Here is a 20,870-nt window from a genome sequence, read left to right on the forward strand (position 1 = left end):
ATCTTTTTTCATTTTAGCTCATAACTATACACAACTATACATCTATCTATCTATCTATCTATCTATCTATCTGTCTGTCTATCTATCTATCTATCTATCTGTCTATCTATCTATCTGTCTATCTGTCTATCTATCTATCTATCTATCTATATGTCTATCTATCTATCTATCTATCTATCTATCTATCTATCTGTCTACCTATCTATCTGTCTATCTATCTATCTATCTATCTATCTGTCTATCTATCTGTCTATCTGTCTATCTGTCTATCTATCTATCTATCTATTTATCTATCCATCTGTCTATCTATGTAACATAAACTCTGAAACACGAGGTACGGAGATGTGTACATGGACACGTGCGCTGATTGGTTCGCACCCCATTGGTTGGTTGGTGGGCTGGGCGTGGCCAGAGGCCAGCGCAGTGAGACTGTTGAGAGCAGCTGAATGGGAGCGAGCGTCACCGACAGAGAGCTGACGTTGAAGTGGAGAGCCAAGTTGACGCGAATGGAGCAGGTTGTGAATCCAAACTGTAGGTAAGTTTGACCAAAGACAGAAATATCTGATTATTTTTTTATTTTTTTAAACATCCTCACTTTATAGTTTATTGTGTACTGACTCGCGGAGAGTCGAGGAGTCGACGTCCACAGACCGCGGCTGAGGTTGCAGAAGATGAAATGTGTCAACCTGCTGCGTGTGTTGATGTGTATTCCATTATAAACATGTCAATGGACACTTAACCTACAGTCCTGTTTATATTTGAGGAATTGTTATTTATATATATATATACTTACATTCATTTCATTTACATTTGACTTGACTATTTTAAAGTTTTGCAGGGATGAGCCTCTGGCCATTATCTGACTATATCACTAATTATAGGTCCTCCCCCCTGCTCCCTCCCTCTCCTTTTTTTTGAATGGAATCTTTTACATGAGTCAGATTATTAAAAAAACAACCCGTCATGCCCTATGACAGGAGGGACGGTGGTTTATTTTTTCCCCCCCTCCTGAGATAATAGCTCAAGTTTGATAACAGTGCCTGATGTGATTGAAGCCTTGGCCCTCTGTTGTGTCTGCTGGAAGTCTAAAAGCACAGCTGTATTTCCTCCGGCTTCCTTTGTTTCAGATCTGAGCTTCCTGGTACGACTTTGGGGTTAAGGGGGTTTCAGGCATGGCTCCAATGGGAGTGTACTGTATGTCTGTGTGTTGGCCCTTGTGTAGTCAGTAAGTAAACTGATTCTCATTTGTGAGCAACAACAACCAAGCAAGATCTTGTCCTTTGCATTGAAGCACACATGGACATCTTTATAGGTCATGTACTTTACATCTCTTAAGACACATCAAGTTAAGATGTGGATTAAAGGTCCACAAGTCTGTGAAAAACTCTAGAATTGAGCTGGTGATGTCATATAGTGGGTGAGGCTCTCATGAAAAATAGTGATGTAATGGGTTGAGGAAAAAGCATTACACACGTGGCGGGAGTTACATAACAATGTAAAACTATGAATTATATTCATAATCATACAACGCATGGCGATTAGTTACAGTTATCATGTGGGTAAACTTGATCTATGTTGTGTTGGTGGTCTTCTTATTAGACAGTGTGATCGACCCGAGGCCATACCAAAGTGTTGAATGGACACAAAGTGCAGGGACGGACTGCAGCAATAATTCGGGCCCTAATAATTTCGACCCTGTATGGACGTGGTTGTTGCTATCATTGTTTATGGCCTGACTCAGGTTTAACCCTGAAAAACAGATGCATACAGAGAGTGAAGCCGAAGAACTTCTTGTATCCTCTAGTTTTAATGTCATAACTGAAAAAGAACACAAATAAATTGATCCGGGAATAAACAACTGTAACTGCTGTTAAATAGCTGTTAAAGTGCAGCCACAGCTTATAAAAATAAAAGACCTTTAAAGTTGTCAACAGTACAGTGACAGTATAAGCAACTTCAAATCGAAATAAATAACAATTCCTTAAAAAAGCTGTCAACGTGCAGCCACTGTAAATAAACAAAAAAACTTAAATCTGTGTCTTTCACAGTAGTATAAAACAATAATACAATATAGTTTGTAGTTTTACTTGTGGGACTTTCCAGCACGAATTGCTGACATTTTTACTATCGGAAAATCACTTCTTCTTTGCTGCTCCAAGAACAGTTATTGCCAGTGACAGTACAGCGCAGCTAAAGCAGCGAAGAAGAAATGATAGGTATTTCCGATACTGTTATAAGAATCTGAAAATCTCTAATTACAAAACATACCAACAAAAATGAAAAAAACAAATATTATCAGTTATATAAGCATTATCACAAAATTCACATGCCTTTTTTCTTTACAACTGTACCCTTTTATGATCGCTCATCATCAGTCAATGATGATGAATTGAGTTTGAAATCCTTAGATCTGTGAACTGATGGATGGGCCGGGCGAGAGTCATGAAGCCATTCAGCCCCACGAGGGTCAACGTCATGTGTCATCACTTTGACCTTTCTCTACAAAGACCTACCAGTCCTGCTGGAACATGTTATCCTCTTAGACGCAACGTTGGAACCTTTCCCCCCCCTGAGGCATCTGGCACAAAATAAATCTTTATTCTATCATTAGTAGATCAAAAAAAATAAAATAACTGGCCCTCAGTGTCACAGGGTCAGATACAAGTGCATTACACTTGAGTTCTAAATGAAGAAGTGTTGGAATGCTGTTGGAGGAGCGGTTTGGCGAAGATGAGCCGAGGCGTTCTGGGTGCGTTAGCTGCTGGTTACTAATCGAAAACTGGTTTTGCTTACCAGCTTGTACAGAAACTTAATTATGGTTTGAAAAAAGAGTTTGCTCACCTGTGACTTGTTCTTGATTGTGCTCCAAAACAAATCAATGGACCTGTTTGTATCCTCGTTTTCCTTTTGGGTTTAAGAGGAACTATAGCTTAGTTCACTATGACTTCACTATGACTGTAGGCTGTGTTGACACGAGACTGGTATGCTTCAGCTGAGGCGTTGATCGTTTTAGCAAAGTCAGAGAACCTGATTGATTCAAACAATACTTAAAACAATTACTAGTCACATTCAGGGAGATTGGTGTAAAACCTTTAGACCGCATTTGCTAGTTCAGCCAGAAGTGTTGCCCCAGAGCACTGGGGCCCGTGTCGGCCCACGCAACTGTTGCATTTTCTTGGAAAACTTGATGACAACATTTTCCAAAAGTTTTGACAAAACACTCTTTAGTCAACACTGCAGCTCCCACAACCACAGACAGCCGCAGACTGAGACGCCGCCCATTTCTTTGTACTGTGAGGAATATGAACACAAACGGCATAACTTCCAAGCACAGTCGTGCGCCTGTTGACTCCTCAGTGTGTGTGTGTGTGTGTGTGTGTGTGTGTGTGTGTGTGTGTGTGTGCGTGCACTGCTGATCATGTTTACTGTATGGGCTGCACCCTGTGGTTGAAGATGTTAGATGACTTTGCACACCTTATACTTGTCCCTCAGCCTTTCTTGAGACAATGTTCTCCCCCCCAGACACACGTCATTTGCAGAATATCCAAAATATTTGGTTTGAGATCAAATCCTTTTGTGCTGACTGACACAGAGGGTCAGTTGCAGTTTGTGTTTGACTGTCAGTATATCACTTGAATATTAAAAAAAACAACAGGTACAGGTACATAAGCAACAGGGATGCCTCAAAAGCAGGAATCTGAATCCATGTTATCTGTTTTATGGATAACACCAGGAGTTTGGCAACTGTGCCTTTTGCAATTTCCTGAACAACTTGAGAGGGCGAAATTCACAATTTCTGTCCCGCGTTTTCTCCACAAGTTGTAAGCTTAAGTCACAACTGCAGTGGACCAATAAAGAGCTGCTACCGAAACCCTCTTTGTAACAAAAATGGCTTTTTTTTCCATTAATTAGTTAGAGAACATAAATCATTCATACTCAGTTTCCGCCCACAGCTCTTATCCACAGGCCTTCAGCCTAAGGCCACAGCCGTGCCTATGGTAACAATGCTGTCTTTGTTCTGAGCGGTTTTCTTTATCCTCAGAAAAGAATGGATTTAGAAGTATTTCATGCATAAAAAAATTAATCGAATCACTATTCCATCTTGGTATGCACAAGATGTCCTGTGAGGGCAAAGCTCAGGGAAAGCAATTCGACTCTAAAAGCTCATCGAGGCTACAGAGAAGGCGTTTGTTTGGCATGTGCATTAAATTGCATTGCACACTGTGCTCATGTGTGACCACAGAATGACATGTATAGTATATGTGTTTATGTGTCTTTATGCTCGGGATGCTGTGGTGTGGATGCCAGGAGTTTAAATACCCAGTACAATCGATATTTTACAACGACATGCATGTTTCAGCTCAACATCTGTGGACCACTTCCTGTGATCTTTCATAATTTTATTTTCGCTTTGACACAAAATCCTCCGCTTTGTTGGTCAACTCTCTTCTCGTCATGACTCCGCCACTCTTTTACAAACTACAGTTTTATATTTGCTGAACATGGGTGCACCTGCTGATGTGCAAAAATCAATCAAATGACTTTCCTGTCTTAAAAAAAAAGACATTGATGTTGGGGGCTGGTGAGTGCATTTCCTTTTGTGGTTTAACAGAGTATAGACTCCACAGAGGACGCATGTTTCCTAATTCCAACTAAACGCCACATCCTCAACTGACCCCCAATCAACCAATTGCCCCGCCTTGTATTCACAGATTGGCAGATTTTGGACATTATTGTGGTCCATGTCTCAAGGCCCTGCGGCGGAAATAATCTCTGTTTAGTGAGGCCAGGCAGGTTCTCTCTCTCTCTCTCTCTCTCTCTCTCTGTCTCTCTCTCTCTCCCACAGACACGCGCACAATGCCCACCCACTTCTACATACACACACGTTCACCGGTCCAGGAGGACTTCCTCATATTGTCCAGCTTGTTGATGCAGGAAATCACTTTGATTGATGTCCCACGCTGAATTAATTGCTGTCGGTGCGTTTTGAGGGGTTTTCTTTGCAACTTCTATGCGCGCGTCTTTCTCGCAGCACTGAGTCGTCCTACGGCGGTTGTATCGTTTCAGGTTATAAACAAAGCCGACATCCTGCATGCTTCGGCTGACGTGCTGTGTGACAGTTTCATAGCTCAAATGTGAACGTTCGCTCTCCTTCACATTTTCCTTAGCTGAATGGCTGCCACTGACCAACCTCTCTCTTCTTTCGCCTTTTTTTCTCTACACCTGCAGTATTTTTTTTTTTCTTCGATCAGTCCTGTCATGAAATTCAAGTGCCCTCATCTGCACTTGTTTTTCAGGTATTGAATCCTTCCTCTTCCTTGTCCAAGTTTGTGCTAGAGAATGGCGCGGCCATCTGTATCAAGAGACCCTATGCTATCATAGGTTGGGGATTTCCACTCACAAAAGCAAACCCTAAATACAAACCCCACTTCCGCTTCAGCACCTACAGTAAGCACCACCTCTCTGTTTCTCTACGAATACACTTCCACACGTCTCTGTCGGCTCCTTCCTGTTTTCTGAGATGGCTGTAAGCCTGCCCGAACGGAAATGAGCGCTCCTGCTTTTCTGTTTTGTTTCTGTTTTGGTTGGCTGCCTTGTTTGTACCTCCGGCCATCCACTGTGATGCACAGTGTTGGTTGGATGTGTCTAATAGCCAAAACTTGGACCAGGAACTGATTCACATTAATCTATAAACAGTCATAGAGGAAGTTTTTGTTTTTTTAACTGGTACCTGGCCTTCATGGCACCAGTAGTAGTACGTCTGTGACGGGTTCTGCTGGCGCTTTTTAATGTCCTGACTAGAGCCGTGATCGGACCAAAATCTAATATCTCAATACATGTTATTTCATAACCAGATATACATAGATACATATTTTTACTCAAACATTTTACTCAGCCATGTAAATCTGGGTCACATGGCAGCAGCCGTCATCTCCTTTCATCTCGGTGACACTTTGCCGTGTGTTGTGTAGTGGGCAAAGAAGCCTCTCGCAACGTCTGAGTGTGGGGTATGTTTTGTTTCTTAGCCGTCGACGCTGGTGTGGTGGATACCACTGTCGCCTCACAGCAAGAAGGTTCCTCGTTCGAATCCAGGTTTGGACAAAAACCATCCAGGGCCTTTCTGTGTGGAGTTTGCATGTTCTCTCCGGCTTCCTCCCAAAGTCCAAGCACATGACGATTGGGGTTAGGTCAATTGGCGACTCTCAATTGACCATAGGTGTCAATAAGAGTGTTGTTTGTCTCTGTATGTTGGCCCTGTGATTAGCTGGTGACCTGTCCAGAGTGGTCCCCGCCCCTCGCCCCATGTCAGCTGGGATTGGCTCCAGCCCCCCTGCGACCCTTAAAGGAGCAAGCAGTATAGGTCATGGATGGATGATTAGTCGTGGTGAAAAGGGAAGGGAAAAGGGAGAAAGGGATTTCTTTGCTGGGACCACCGATGACGTGAAACTGTTACTGAAAGCAAATCCGAATCAAAAGGCTTAAATACAGAGAAGTTGATGTGAATTACACATAAGATTCCTTTTAGAATGATGGGTCAACCATAAATATGTGTTATACTTTTGCTCACTTTTGTGCAAACTGTGGTTTTTCCAAGTGTGTTATTTGGAAAGGTCCATTTTAAAGTTTTTCTAAAACTGTTTCCCCCTCTCTCTCTCTCTCTCTCTCTCTCTCTACAGAGAAGATTAGCATGGCCCCTGTGCAAGGATGACACGCAAATTCGTGAAGCGTTCCTCTCTCTCTCTCTCTCTCTCTCTCTCTCTCTTTGTCTAAATATAGTGACATCTGCCCACTCATTCAGACGGAGAGGAAGTGGTGTGTATGTGTCACTTTAAAGTTCATGTAAGAACAGGTCTTTGCATCTCTGTGTTTTGCATACATGCGTGTGTATACTTTTATATATCTATACAATCCAGGAGGCTTTTGTGTCTCTGTTTGTTTGTGTCCAAGAGAAGAGAAATTAAAGGAGCACAGCAGCAGTCTTGGAGAGAGTGAACATGCCGTGGGAGACATACAGAAACTTCAGTTTGAAACAGCAGTGGTCAGCTGCTGAGGCAGCACTGTCGACTCGCTGTTTTTGAAAGTGCTGTTTTTTTTTTTTTAGAAGGGATCAGAACTAAATCCGTCACACTGAATCCTGCCATTGTACACTCACAACATGCGGAATGACTGCCATTGCAGTGAGTAGAGAGAAAGAGTGAGAGTGAGAGAGAATGATAAAAGTTGACCCGACAGAGAGCAAAATGGCTTGAGTAAATCTTGAGAAAGTGGGGAAACCTAAGTGGGGCAGAAAATCAAAAAATAGAACCAAATTCGAACACTTTTAGCCTCCGACCGATTACACTCAAATGGTTTGTGACAAACACTTGCACATGTGATCTCCCTTCTTTTCGCCTCCACCTTCCAGCCTTCCTTGTTGTGTGCCCGAACACCGTGTTACAATGGTAACTCCAACTTTGGCTGCAATGGTGTCTCGCTAGTGCATTTGCATTTCCGATATAAACTCCAGAGAGACGCGTGTTTCCTAATTCCAACTAAATGCCCCATCCTCAACGGACACTTAATCATCCAATTGGCCCGGTTGTCATCGTCGTAGACCAAAGTGACCGTACCACACGCAGGAACACAAACACACACACTGTCCCGGGAAACCCCTTTTACATCTCTTCCTATTCTGTAGGTTTTCCTCTTGCCTGATGGATTTAGCACACTAACCCCCAGTGGCGGAATTTTCACCCTCTTCAAACCTTGTCGTTGTATTTACACCAACTCCCTCAATCAAAATCATTCCTCCCATTTTTTGTTGTTTGTTTTCTGGTTACATATTCACCTATTTTTCTTTTTTTTGCCGATTGTGGACATTATTGTGGTCAATGTCTGCAGGCCCTGAGGCGGAAATAATCTCTGTTTAGTCAGGCAAGACAGGTTCTCTCACGCTCTCTCTCTCACACGCGCACACGCACACACGCGAATCCCGCCACTACCCAACTCACAAGCGGAAATGCAGTCAGCAATGAATCGCTGTCCTCACATGCATGTGGCTTGTCCTTTCTCTCTCTCTCTCTCTCTCTCTCTCTGTTTCTGTCACACACACACACACACTCACGTTAGTTTGAGCATAGAGGGCTGCAGTACTGTTTGGTCCGTGTCTGCATAGGACAGGGTAAGTTTATGTAATATAGTCTCTACTTGACAACAGTTGCACTTTGACTGGTAAAAGTTAATGGTAAAAAAATGGATGAGGATGTTTTTTTTTATAGTTGTATTGCCTTGCGTGTTGTTAGTCTGCACACACCGCTATGATTGACTTGGTTGCTAAGAAGTTAACATAAAGTTTTTTTAACATTTTGTTGTTCGGCAGAGTTAACTGCCTCACTTTGTTCTTTATTTGTGCAGATGTGATCACATAAGGGGCAGTTATGGTCCGTATATTGAGGGCAGGGTTTTTGCTTTTGGAAGAATTTGCCCCAAAAAAGAGTAACGTGTGAAACTAAGTCTGACATTGTATTTACAAGAAACAGCCTTCAGATATGGAACTTGTTGGGGTCTTGATGCATCATGCTTTATGCATGTCGGGTACATTCATTTCATCCTTAAACATCTGAAACTTCTCTATTCTAAAGCAGATTTTGCTAAATATTACTACCGATCTGTGTTTTGCGGGCGGAAGAGGTGACTGTTGGTCAGGTGGGTTAAAGAAAGTGGCTTGAGAGTCAAAGGAAGTTCTGTTAAACAGTTTTTAACCTGTGGGTTAGTGAGCACACACACCGCACTGCTTATCGCCTGTTAATCACCGGGATGGTACATGTGTGTGTGTATACACACAGGTGGTATTAATATCAGCCGGCCTGGCAAGTTATGCCGGTAATTTTACGCTCTTCTCTCAGCAAGCAGTGGGGAAATTTTAAAAAAAAATGACCTACCCACATTTACTCTCTACCGCCGCGAGTCGTCGGAGTGAGAGGCTGTAACCCCACTTTGCTTCTGACCCTGTGCACTTCCTCTCTCTGTGTCTTCTTCCTGATGACAGTTGAAAGACCCACGATGCATGTGAGACATGACCAACACCAAGGCCCTCTGGGATAACTCGATGCACAGCATGGAGCCAACAGGTACGTAGAACGGGCAACACTCTCGAGACCACTCACACTACAGACTACTCGGACTTTAAACACCCGACCTCTCGACTTTTTATTTTCAGCTGGCTGCTCCCCCACAGTTCCAGAGCCAGAGTTGTACCGCTGCATCCAGGCTGTGCTGCCCAGGGAAACAGACAACCAGCAGCCCATAGACTGTTTCAACAAAGGTACCACGTAATCTACTACACCACACTGAAACTAAGTAGATAAGGAGATTTGTAAGATTTTTCCCCACACCAGGTCTTAACTTATATTCATGGTTGAGAGATTTAACAAAGTGACAACAGCAGAGACTGCTGCTGCGTAATATGTATTTTATTGTTTATCTGCAGCCAGCCTGCTAGCGTGTGGAATATTTATCTTGGTCACCAGTCTGAGGGCAGTTGAGTTGTTAGTCATCAGATGTGTTATAGGATTCAGCAGTGTGACAAATTTAGCGAGGTTGTGCTTAGTGCTGTGCAAAACTTGCATCTGTTAATGACCCTACGTGCCGATCTGTGTGTACAGGCATGCTGAGATGGACGCTCCACAAGAAGGTTCAAAACAATCCTGCCAACAGCTTATCTCTGGTGTGGGTGCTGATAAAGGACCTGGAGAAGGTATAATGCAGTGGTACTGCTCGCACTTTGAAACTCCAGACTCTAAACCAACGCTTATTTTATCCCTTGGAGGCCTGATTTTTTTACATGCTCTGTTACTGTGGAAGGCGGCTGTAACCGTCTTGGATTCAAACCAGCAAAAAAAAGTATAATTTTATAGGGATGTGTCTGAGTAATTCGTTATTTGTCATCCATCCATTCAATGTAGAGTCCTCACCCTGTCTTCTGTCAAGGAAATGCAGTCAAACCCTGATGTGGTGTGTGTGTGTGTGTGTGTGTGTGTGTGTGTGTGTGTGTGTGTGTGTGTGTGTGTGTGTGTGTGTGTGTGTTTGTGTGTGTGTGTGTGTGGGGGGGGGTGGTTTTCTCTGCAGGCTGAGAGATGGGATTCTCGCAAATCCATCATCCCTCTGCTCCACACTCTCATGTATGCCATCATCCAGGTACAGCGTTCCTGCCACATTATACTTTTTGCGCTATGAATTGAATGCATACATGAACAGACTTTTCTATTTAAGTCCATGAGTAAATGAACCTACTTCTCACCCGATTCATAACAGTAAAAATGTACAGTCGCGCAGTAGGAACTCACAATGACTGCAAGTCGTGCGGTTGTTTAAACTGCACAGCAATCTGACGGCTCATTACTGTCCCCAGTCCTGTGAATGTGACATGAATACATGTGGTTAGCCTGACTGTGTCAAGCCACCCACAGCATTTTTACGACAACGGGTACAGGAGGAAGAATTATTTTTTATTCCAGGAACAAATGTGAATAAGGAAGTAGAGACCTGGAATTATGTCATTTGAGCCCGTGCTTAGTTTTTCCTCATATTTTGACAACAGCATTGTGATTAATTGTCATTTAATAGCCTTAAAAGCAAAAAGATATGGGTATATTTGTCTTTCTTCCCAGCCTTAGTTGTAACCTTTGTGCGTGTGCTTGTTGATATTCCAGACGGCCTACATTCCAGATGAGCTGTACAAGCGGGTTTACGACTTTTGCAAGAGACTCATGACCTACCCCCAACCCTATTGCACCGTAGGACTCAGCTACACAAGACGGATAAAAACTGAACGCTCCATTCCAGGTACTGTTCATCCACAGACTAAAGCTGCCCAAACATTCAACTGAGATGGAAAACCAAGGAAGACAAAATAAAATGTAGCCAAAGGTAGCAGATACCAGAGAGGCATAGGGAATCTTACAACTGACAGCACCAAGATCAGGAGCCAGTCAGAGCAGATGAGCAGATTTCACACTCAAATCTGCCCCCGGGGATCCTGCACCAAGAGACTGCGTGAAAATATGCTACTGTGGTTAGCAATAGATGTGTATGATCATTTGCAACCACATACTGTCATTAAATGCCAGTTGTTTCCACAGGTCTGATGTACCAGAGGATGGTCACAGCAGAGCAGAGACTTAAAAATGAATACTATACCTTTCAGGAGAGGTGAGGCATAAATGTATAATGTATGTACTACCAAAAGATTTACGGTGGCTTATTTTTTATTTTCTTTCTCATACTCCTGCATGTTTTCGTCCCTGTAGAGTATTTGTCTTGGCTGACCCAGAGGTCTTCTCCGATTCCCTGGGTCAAGTCCTGGTAGATGATTTTGAGGCGTCCGCTTCGGCTTCAGGTGGATTTCTAAGTCCCCTAGATCTCATGCGCAGTGTGGTCCAACACTCCATCCAGGCTGCTTTGGGGTCAGAGCAATGCCATGGGCCGAAGCTGGCTCAGGCCCTGAAGGTCAGTGGAACCGAACAACATTTCACCCTTTTGGTTGTGCTCAGTTACTGCCTTCTCTTTTAATTCGCTAGTTGGTTTTTGTCAAAACTGCAGTGTGTGGACCTCTTTTGTTGCCACTGTTATTATGTTTTGTCTTTTGCTTTTTCTGTCTCGTTTTGATCGGTTGATCAGGTTGGCTGGTCTGGTTTGCTGTGACGGTACACCCTTGTGACAATGTGACTATGAATGCATTGAATTGTGAGAGTGGTTGGAAAAACTGAGTGTCCTAAAAGTAAAAAAGCATCTGATTTGATCCATATGATGAGTGATCAGAATAAATAAGAGCTTATGAGGATATCTGCCTGCTTATGAGTATCGCTACACGCTGCTTCTCTTCTCTCTTCTTCTCTTCTCTTCTCCTCTCCTCTCTTCTTAACATTACATTCATTTTGCTGACACTGTTATGCCCAAGGCGATTTTCATTTTCATTTTTTTGACTCATATCAGAGGTAGACAGGTAGCATTAAAGGGGCTGTAAGCGATTCTAAAGCAATATACGTTTTTGTAAAAATCTGCGAGTATTTCCTCACAGTCAACTAGCCGTCGGTTCTGTTTGTGCGGCCCCAAAAAATCCGGCTTTTCAGCGCAGCCCTGGCTCTGTGAATTGAAAACTGAGGTTTGTCCAGTTTTTTCTTCCGTTTTTTGCTCCTGGATTAAAAATAGTCTGAGTCCCTGCCCCACGCGTGTGTCATGTGGAACTTCCTGACCTAAGGTCTCTCGTCTGTTGAGCTGCATGGTTGACATGTCTCCTGGCACTCGTCCTAAAGTAACACCTCAGCAGGACACACAAAGGCAGACATACATACACGCATACACGCGCTCGCGCGCACGCACGTGGCCCCTCACCTCTTCGCTATTAATACCAAGTCTGAATGTATTTATCTTCCTGTGTGTGTTTGTGTGTTTTGGGACAGGACATGGGTCAAGACATTGAGCCGTACTTTCAGGAAGTGTTGGCGACTCTCGAGCAGAGCGCGGAGGAGGGCGGCAGAGGGCAAGGGGGAGTGTTGAAAGGCCGTCTCCAGCAGCTGTACAGTGAGATCGTCAGTGACGGAGACTCAGGTAGGGGCTCTCTGAAAAAGGAAATACAGCAGATCTATACAAGGTAACGTTTCTTTGGGGGTGTAGAGAAACATGAAGGAAGCGCGGCTGGGGGGACCACTTGCACTACAGTTACATCTGGTTATGTAACAGGCTGAATGTCAAGTAGAAAAGAGATGAGATGGAGACTGTGCAGACTCCTTTGTGAGTTCCACAGTCCTCTTGCTTGCCTGTGCAGTTACAGAAGTTGTTTTGATTAGTGAAATGTGCCAAAATGAACAGGGGATGAAATTGCACCTTGCAACTCACATATTTCAAAAACAGGCCCCTGCATTTGTCATGACTACGGCATCTAAATATTGTTCCCATACTCCATCTACATGAGCTGCTACTCCACTTTAGGTAAATACGTTTTCTGTGTCCACAGACACCACCAGCTGTTGCGGAGGTCGGACATCTGACTTTGCTTCTTTCTGCTGATTTCCTCCATGACCGAATTAGTCAAGTCACGTGACTGTTTTTAAAAATTGTCCGGATATCTATTTCCATGACATGGACTTTTTTCCACACCATGATCATGTCGGCAACCCATCCGATGAGCCTGCTCTCCCCTCATCCCAGCAGGGAGGCCGAGGGATGGACAGGAGTGTTGACATAGCGGAGGTTGTGGAGCTGCTTTGTTTTGAGTGTCATTGTGATAGTTTTGGTCTCTTCCTCTCTCCCTTCCTCTGTGTTTTTGCACGTTCTGCAGAGCCATTGTCCAGTGGACGACTGTGTGACTGCCCTCTTCCTAACCCAGAGATGAGCTTCCACCTGTGGACAGAGCATCTGGATATCTGTGAGTGGCTCAGGACACTGTGGGGGGTCTAGAGGAAGTTGTTACTACGAATCACTCAAACAGATTTGGACTCAAACTGGAATTATTTATTTTTAAACTAAACTGAAGGAAACCTGATCGTTAAAAAGTGTAACACTTGGCGCTGAGTTAAAGTGTGTGAGTATCTGAGGTTCCTCAAAGTGGAACTGACTAATACAATGTATTTAAATTACTGTCTTTTCAAAGCACAGGATGTAAATCATCATAGTTATACACCTGGGTGAAAGCTCTGATAGTTTTATGTGATTTTTGAATCACGTTTCTTGATGAGGATTATTTCGCAGATTATTTCTTTAAATAGACTATAATAGCACACACTGTTTCCTGTAAATAAAGGACAGTGGTTATTGCCGTTGGATTGTGCGTAGTGCTGCATTAACAAGCATGTAATGTTGAGGGATCACAGGGCAGCCACTGTTTAAGTAAATCCATCGCCGCTGGACCGTTAATAGGTTCCTCAGATGGAAGCTGTGTCTTTTTACTGGGACACAGAGAGTTTCCCGCCCTGTTGATGAACTGTAGTAGTTGTTGTTTTTTTTCCCAGAGAAAGAACATATTTGTGAACTATGCAGCTGCAGAACATTTGTCGCACAAAGCAGAAAACTCATGTCTGTGGTGTGGTTATGATGAGCCGTACGCCTGCACAGGAAGTCGACCCTCACCAGATGAGATGCTGACAACGACTGTATCAGTGTATTAGCACAGAGAGAGCAACTGAGACAGTAACTGAAATGACTAAGTATTGTCCTGTGCCTTTACTTGGTGCTGTGTTTCATCAAATATCACATTTAACATGTTGACAGGGCGAGTGCTGGCCAAGTGGTTAAGATCCAGCTCCGTGTCGGAGCAGTTCTCCAGCCAGGAGCAGGACGACTTCGACCTGGGTGATTCGCCCTGTGACCTGACGCCGTCTGACATGACCCGCTTCTCTGTCATGTCCAACGACAGCGGCATCGAACGAGACCTGCCTCCAAGCACTGATGCCTCGCCAACCTCATCTCTGGACACTGCCAGCATGAGTGCACCATGGGAACAGTGCAAAATGTAATACCTGATTTTATTACCTGCTCATCATTTGGTTTTATACGCTTGACCTCATTTTAAAAATGATGAGGACTTGGAGCATGACAGTAAATCGTCTCCTTCTCCCAGTAAACAAGAGTCAGGAAAGTTGTCACGGCATGGAGGGATCAAGTTGAAGCCATCTGTGAAGGACAGCATGGTGCTGATGCAGGATACCCTGGAGGACCAGGCGAGTCTCGGAGGAGGAGGCAGCGGAGGGACGGGAGGACGAAGAGGGGCAACTCTGCAGAGGCGGGCGGGGAGCACGTCGATGCAGAGCACTTGCACCAAGCAGCAGAGATACTTCACTGCCAGAATAGTCACCATGGGGGACGACAGGGCACTGGGCCGCCTCGCCAAGGCCTACTATTTCTTCAGGTGAGGGATTCGTCATGAACGCCGAATGGTTAAGCCTCTTTGACAGCAGCCGGAGGGAGTGCGCCGTTGCTTTGGGACTTGTTATCTCTGTGACTGAGATGTAAAGATATTTAGCTTCCATTAGTTGATGTGACTCAACCTTATGGTTTATCTCCCGTTATTACTCCGCACTCTTGATAATTTTACAGACATGGTTTAAGGCCAAGTGAAGAAATTTAACAATTAGTGAACAGTTGCCTGAAAAATATTATAAATTAGGTTATATATATATATATAAAAAAAGTTTTTTTTACTGTGATGGTCAAACTGCTACACATTCAGCGCTTCTCACAAATCTTTGGTATGTGTTTGCAGGAAAAGGGAAGCGCGGCGGCTTTTTCTTACAATGAAAGTCAACCTCCAGTTTTACTACATCCCTGTTTGCAAGGCTCCATTGCACATCTCCTCAGTCAAGGTAAGGCCACTTCCTCATGCCAACACACCACTGTCATTGTGTGAAAGTCAACACACCTTGACACTGAACAAGACAAAATGGTCTCTGTCATAATCGAGGACCAGTATCATTACAATTAGAGCCTGACTGATATATTGGTTGGCCAATAACACAGCCTGCTGTGAGACTTTCAAAGACATATTGGTATCGGCTTTCAGGTTTGCCGATATGTGCTGATATGAAAACTTAAATTTTACAGAAAAAATTATCCAGAAACATTTTACATTTGTGTGATATTTCACAATGTTGTTGTGTTCATTTATAATGTGGTAATATTATATACATAGAAACACTCGGTAATAATGAGATTCCAAAACACAACATTTGGCTGCAATACAATTATTTTGGTGAATTGCTGTCTAATTATGTTATAAGTACAATAGAGGTCAATCAACAAACATCAAGGATAATGAAAAAGGGATGGAATTACATATGATGCAGAAAATAAATGATAAATCAGCCTCTAAAATATCAGCATAGTGGCTTTTTTGCTTTTGGTATTTAATTGAACAATAAGGTGATGAGTACAAAGCACCATTGTCATTCATGGTCTTATATATTATAAACCAGCCATATTCTCTGTAATTTGTAACTATTGTCTCTTTTTCTTTTTATTAATCTGCTTCTCGAATGCATATGTAACTTCCGTGCTCAAACTAAAAACGTGCTGTGACTAAAAGGAGAAAAACCTTCCAACTCTTTCTACTCTTTGTCATTCACTGCTGTGGTTTTGCCAGATTTGATGTTTTCTCTGTTTCACTTTCATGTTCTTTTTTTTTGTAGGAAAACCACGCCATCAATCAGTTCATGGGGGATTCCTGCACTCTTGGTTCGTACTTGAGCATGGTGGACCCATGGTACAACTGTAACATCAAGAGTTTAGGCACCATGATCCCCAAACTGGCGAAGATGGTATGATACAAGTCAAAACAACTATTACGGGTCGGGGGGGGGGGGGGCGTGGAATCACAGCTTTGTTTTTGTTTCCATGACTGAGTGAGAAGAGAAACTAACACACACTTATGGGATGCACTGTGTTGTAGTTTGTGTTTCCGGTACACTGCAAAAATGTACCACATCCCATTCAGTCAATGTGGCAACTGTTGTCTGTTAAATAATAAAATACAAATTCTGCGAGGAAAATAAATGTTTCCCCTGACACTGTACAGACTCTGCAATCTTAAACAGATATTCAAATTTCTATGGAACCGGTAAAGATAATGTAAATAAAGTTGAAGTTGAGGTGATTTCTCTTCATGAGAATTCGTGGGAAAAGGCCGTTTTGCTCGAAAATGAGTCCATCCAATCAGTCGTTCCCTCTCAGTACTGAAATTGTGAATGTGATCCTGTGATGCAAAGCTCAACGTTATGCGTTTGGCCAGAGTTTGTACATATGGCACAATTCAAGTTGAAATGCTCAGCCTTACAGTATTAAATGCAGGCAAATTACAAACTGTTGTATCACCTGACAGACCGTTGTCCTTTAGGCGACTCATTATATTCAGTTGATGCGACCCAAGTGTGACCAAAATGACTTTGTGGTCACAGCATCAACTGGGCAGGCTAATTTTACACGACTTCTGTCATCCGTAGCAACAGGCGAACCCCGGCCGGCCAAAAGAGCCCTTCATCTCTGATGTCATCTCCTACTACGTCCGTACTGGCCAGCAGCCAGTCTACTTCAGCATCTATTTCGTTAAGGTAATATGATTTATTGTATGTTTTTACCATAGCAAAGACGGTATCCTCTCATCCACGTAAAACATTTTCAAACATTTTTTTTTCAAATATATACTGTATATATATATATATTTTTTTACATGTTTCTTGTTTTCTTTATAAGCTCACATTCACCAGCATGACCAAGGATCCTGTAGAAGATGTGTTCCTAACCCATCTAGAGATGGGGTTTCCCGAGTTCAGACAGATCTCAGCAACACTTAGAGGTGAATTGGGTCTACACATGTACATTTTTTCCCCCCAGTGTTTCCTCTTATATATTTGTTTTATAATGTGCACAGATTTACATTAGCGCACACACTGAAGTTAAGCAACAAGCGTGTCTCTCCAGCAGATAAACCAAGGAGGAGCTCGGGGGAGGTGTGTGGAGCTGTCATCTCGATGAATTACAAGAAGGTAGGTTCCTTTTTAAGATGTGGGATTAGATTAGATCACGGGGTTCCCAGTATAACCAAATGTAAATTGTGGGAATGTCCATGCCCGTTTTGTTTGTGAACAGGTTGCCTTTGTGTGAATGCATAACACTGGCATGTGTGCTTGTATTTCCGTGTGTGTGTCCAGGTGACATTAAGCGGCAGAGACATTGACAAAGGGATCTCAGTAAGGACGTCAGGCGCTCAGATCAGTGCTATTCCCTCCAGTGAAGCAGAAGGTTCAGTGTTATCTCTAACACTCTCAGTGTTTCATACTTACAGTCTAATGGCCCGAGACCCAATTCTTTTTTTTCTCTCTTTAATATTCTATGATTCTGTTTTATACCCATTGCTCTTTTTTTTTCTCTCTGCCTCTCTCTCTCTCTCTCTCTTAAAGATCTGAACTGTTTGACACTGATGTTGAATGAATCTCCAACCAAAACTAAAAACAGCAGTGTGGTAAGTCCAGGCAATACCGCTCAAATTGTTGAGTGCTCAAATATCTGAAAGGATTCATCCTTAGAGTGACTATTGGCTCATATAATAAAAATCCCTTTCACACTCTTATCTTTAAATTCACAGGGGTCAAAGATCCGGACCAGCCACATTAAGATTCGCTCTTTGGAGAGTCGCTCTTTCGTCGTCACACTGGACAGAGATTCTCACAGGACCTACAAAGATGTGCAGGGGTAAGAAACACCACCCTCCGCTTTGCTGTAGCTGACTTAATTTATTTTCACAGCACTGAATAAAGGTCATATTAGAGCTTTGGCATTTATTTAATTAGTGAGAGAAATGCAATTATGATTGATAGTCATAATTACCATCAAAGCACCAGCAGATCAAAGAGAGCCCCTATTAATGACGCCCTCTCCAGGACACAAGGGTAACCCCACGGTTGTCCTGGTGGGGTTTTGTTTGTGCCACAGCCTGATTTGCATAACTTTCTTAATTGCTTCTTTTTTTTTCTTCAGAGGAAAAAAAATATGTCTGCAAATTTGAAGGAAGTATTGTATAATGCTGTTCAAAGCTAAAAGTTGGTCACGGTCTTGATGAATCTGGACCTCCGTTTGTGTGAAACCCAAACTTGTTGTTTTTAATTATTTCTGAACGTGCTTGTGTTGTAGCATCGAGGTCTCCCCGTGTCTCGATCCCGGATACTGCGTCCAGAAAACCATCAGGTCCAAACTCAGGCTGGGAGCGGACAAAAACGCGGGACTGAGCAAATACATGAGCAAAGGACTTCCTCTACCAATCAACACATTTGCTGGCATCGTCAACTGACGCGATGGAGCAACGTCGCACAGAAACTTGGGAGTTGAGGCCACCCGCGCAGGAATGGTCGTTACCTCTGTGATGACAGAAGTCTAGTCTGACAAGTGCAGAGATAAAAAGGAATCTTCATCCTTTGAGTTGCACTGAGCTGCCCCTGAGACCAGCTGCAGTTCTGTGAGTCAGGACCGACTGTGCCACGTGTGGACAAGAGCAACTTGAGGCCAGATACAACACATACTGTACTGGCGTCCGTTTCAGCTGTGATTACAGTAAGAATTTTATCACACTGCAGCGTTTGAATAAACTCCTCACAGTGTTTTTACTCTTCATGAGAAAACCAGTCAGTCAGTACATGCTGATTGGACTAATGCGATGAGAGCAACATTGCAAGAGACACTGGACACAAGGAAGCAAAGGTGTTCACCTGCACACAGTGAAGACTTCAGGGCTACCGATGATTGGGCGACTAATCATGTGACATTATCATTAAAACTCTGCAGGCACAAGATTTGAAGGGTTGAAAATAACAGTTGCTTAACTTCAGACACACACTACCTTTTACTGCATCCATGACGCACACACACACACACACACACACACACACACACACACACACTTATACACAAAAGAATGCAGAAATACTCAATGAAGGACTGGTACGATGACAACTGATTGTTCACTGTTGCCTTTGTCTTTGCAGAATCATTTAAATAACTTTATTCCCACACCTGTTGAATGTTTTAAGCTCTTACGAAGGTTCAAATGATTGACATTATACCTGGGTTTAGAGTTCGGAAACAATCTCGAAATGGGCCAGAACCACAATATGCTGACCGCAGTAGTTAGAACCATGTGCAATGTCATACAGGAAAATGTTGTGTTTTAGGGGTATCAGATAGACGTGTGGATAATACACAGGCCGAGGTGCAAAATAGCTGTAGAGCTGACTTTTTCTTCTTCAGAGCCTCCATCTACTAACCTCAAGTCGCAAGATTCATGCTTGATATTATACGAGAAGTAAATTCCAGTAAATGTCTCAAATGTACTATACCACCTCTGAGGTGAGGAAACCCCCCAGACTCCCATTCACTCAATGTGGTGCACTGCATAAATGTGCTCATCTTGATCCATTTGCACTAAAACTGCAGGTTATCTATAGTTTACCTTATGGAAGAGGAGCAGCTGTGTGTAATATGACCTGTGACTATGCGTTATTATTATAATATTCCATAATTATGGAAACTTTCGCGTAACATAAAGTCATGAGTTGATCAATATCTGACACAACTTTTGGTTAAGTTGTTAGTTATTTCTTGAAAAGATATAGGTCTTGTGTTTAAAAAAAAGAGAAATCTTTATTTCAGAGTCACATTTTACATTATTACCAGAAAATAGCTCAGGAGTCAGAGTGTGATGGCTCTTCTGAGTTTCGGTATGATCTTGAGAACAACAAGCTTAGGAACTGAAAGTGATGTGTTATTGGCTGCATGACATCAAATCATTTGAGCCCATGTGTCTGTGTGTCAAAGACAAAGTGAGAAGACAAAGATTTTTATTTCTCATTTTTACATATGGTGAAAAAAGTTGAAATCTGGAGAATAAACTGGAAATTTTTCCAGATCAAACCTGAAGAATATGTCAAACTACCAACATTGGTGCATATAACTGCCTGCACAAAATAGATGTTTCAGCAGCAAGGAGCTCGTCTTTTAGCTCATAAACACGGTTTAGTAATCAGAGTTATGTGTTTGAGGAGATTGCGCTGTTTGTTCAGAAGTAGAAACTTCACAAGCTTGGAAGGATGGAAACACTGGCAGCCCACTTACGGTAGCTGTCAGTCGCTCCTCTAGCTGGATTTGATGGACCAGTCGAGTGTCTTTATTCTCGACATTTCAACATTATTCTCAAAATGCAAAAAAAGGAAAAAAATAAAATCTTCCTCCTCTCACTTTATTTTTTCCATGCCTGGCCCTGATACTCCTCTGCGAGGATGTAAATATAAATGTAGAACGCAATTGCTTAAATAAATGATTGTTTTCGGAGAACGTCTGTGTCTTAAATGATA

At 42.8% G+C, this 20,870-nt stretch overlaps 1 protein-coding gene and 1 pseudogene across 9 annotated transcripts; both read left to right on the top strand.

Moving 5' to 3' along the window:
- Positions 1–423: 423 nt before the first annotated feature.
- Positions 424–20,850, top strand: LOC118312769 (phosphoinositide 3-kinase regulatory subunit 6). 9 transcript variants are annotated; one of them, XM_047334007.1, is made up of 23 exons: positions 432–535; positions 6,678–6,840; positions 9,029–9,110; positions 9,200–9,304; positions 9,645–9,736; positions 10,108–10,176; positions 10,692–10,824; positions 11,121–11,190; positions 11,289–11,487; positions 12,441–12,588; positions 12,995–13,015; positions 13,319–13,405; positions 14,248–14,488; positions 14,597–14,884; positions 15,239–15,338; positions 16,161–16,289; positions 16,971–17,078; positions 17,221–17,323; positions 17,449–17,513; positions 17,679–17,769; positions 17,928–17,989; positions 18,113–18,219; positions 18,658–20,850. In XM_047334007.1, exons 3-23 carry the CDS (start codon positions 9,056–9,058, stop codon positions 18,812–18,814), a joined length of 2,430 nt encoding a protein of 809 aa, XP_047189963.1. In that variant the 5' UTR covers positions 432–535; positions 6,678–6,840; positions 9,029–9,055; the 3' UTR covers positions 18,815–20,850. The 9 variants fall into 9 exon arrangements, with proteins under 9 accessions (XP_047189959.1, XP_047189965.1, XP_047189966.1 ...); XM_047334006.1 differs by having other exon boundaries at positions 6,678–6,817; XM_047334008.1 differs by having other exon boundaries at positions 6,678–6,813.
- Positions 6,669–6,740, top strand: LOC118313284 (annotated as a pseudogene).
- Positions 20,851–20,870: the final 20 nt, after the last annotated feature.

The sequence above is a fragment of the Scophthalmus maximus genome, chromosome 8 (assembly GCF_022379125.1).
Source record: "Scophthalmus maximus strain ysfricsl-2021 chromosome 8, ASM2237912v1, whole genome shotgun sequence".
Classification (NCBI taxonomy): Eukaryota; Metazoa; Chordata; class Actinopteri; order Pleuronectiformes; family Scophthalmidae; genus Scophthalmus; species Scophthalmus maximus.

Coding starts and splice junctions, on each gene's coding strand:
- LOC118312769 (XM_047334003.1), top strand. CDS start 9,056: ATGACCAACACCAAGGCCCTCTGGGATAACTCGATGCACAGCATGGAG. Junction 14,489..14,596: donor CCATGGGAACAGTGCAAAAT/GTAATACCTGAT, acceptor TCCTTCTCCCAG/TAAACAAGAGTCAGGAAAGT. Junction 17,770..17,927: donor TCCCTCCAGTGAAGCAGAAG/GTTCAGTGTTAT, acceptor TCTCTCTTAAAG/ATCTGAACTGTTTGACACTG.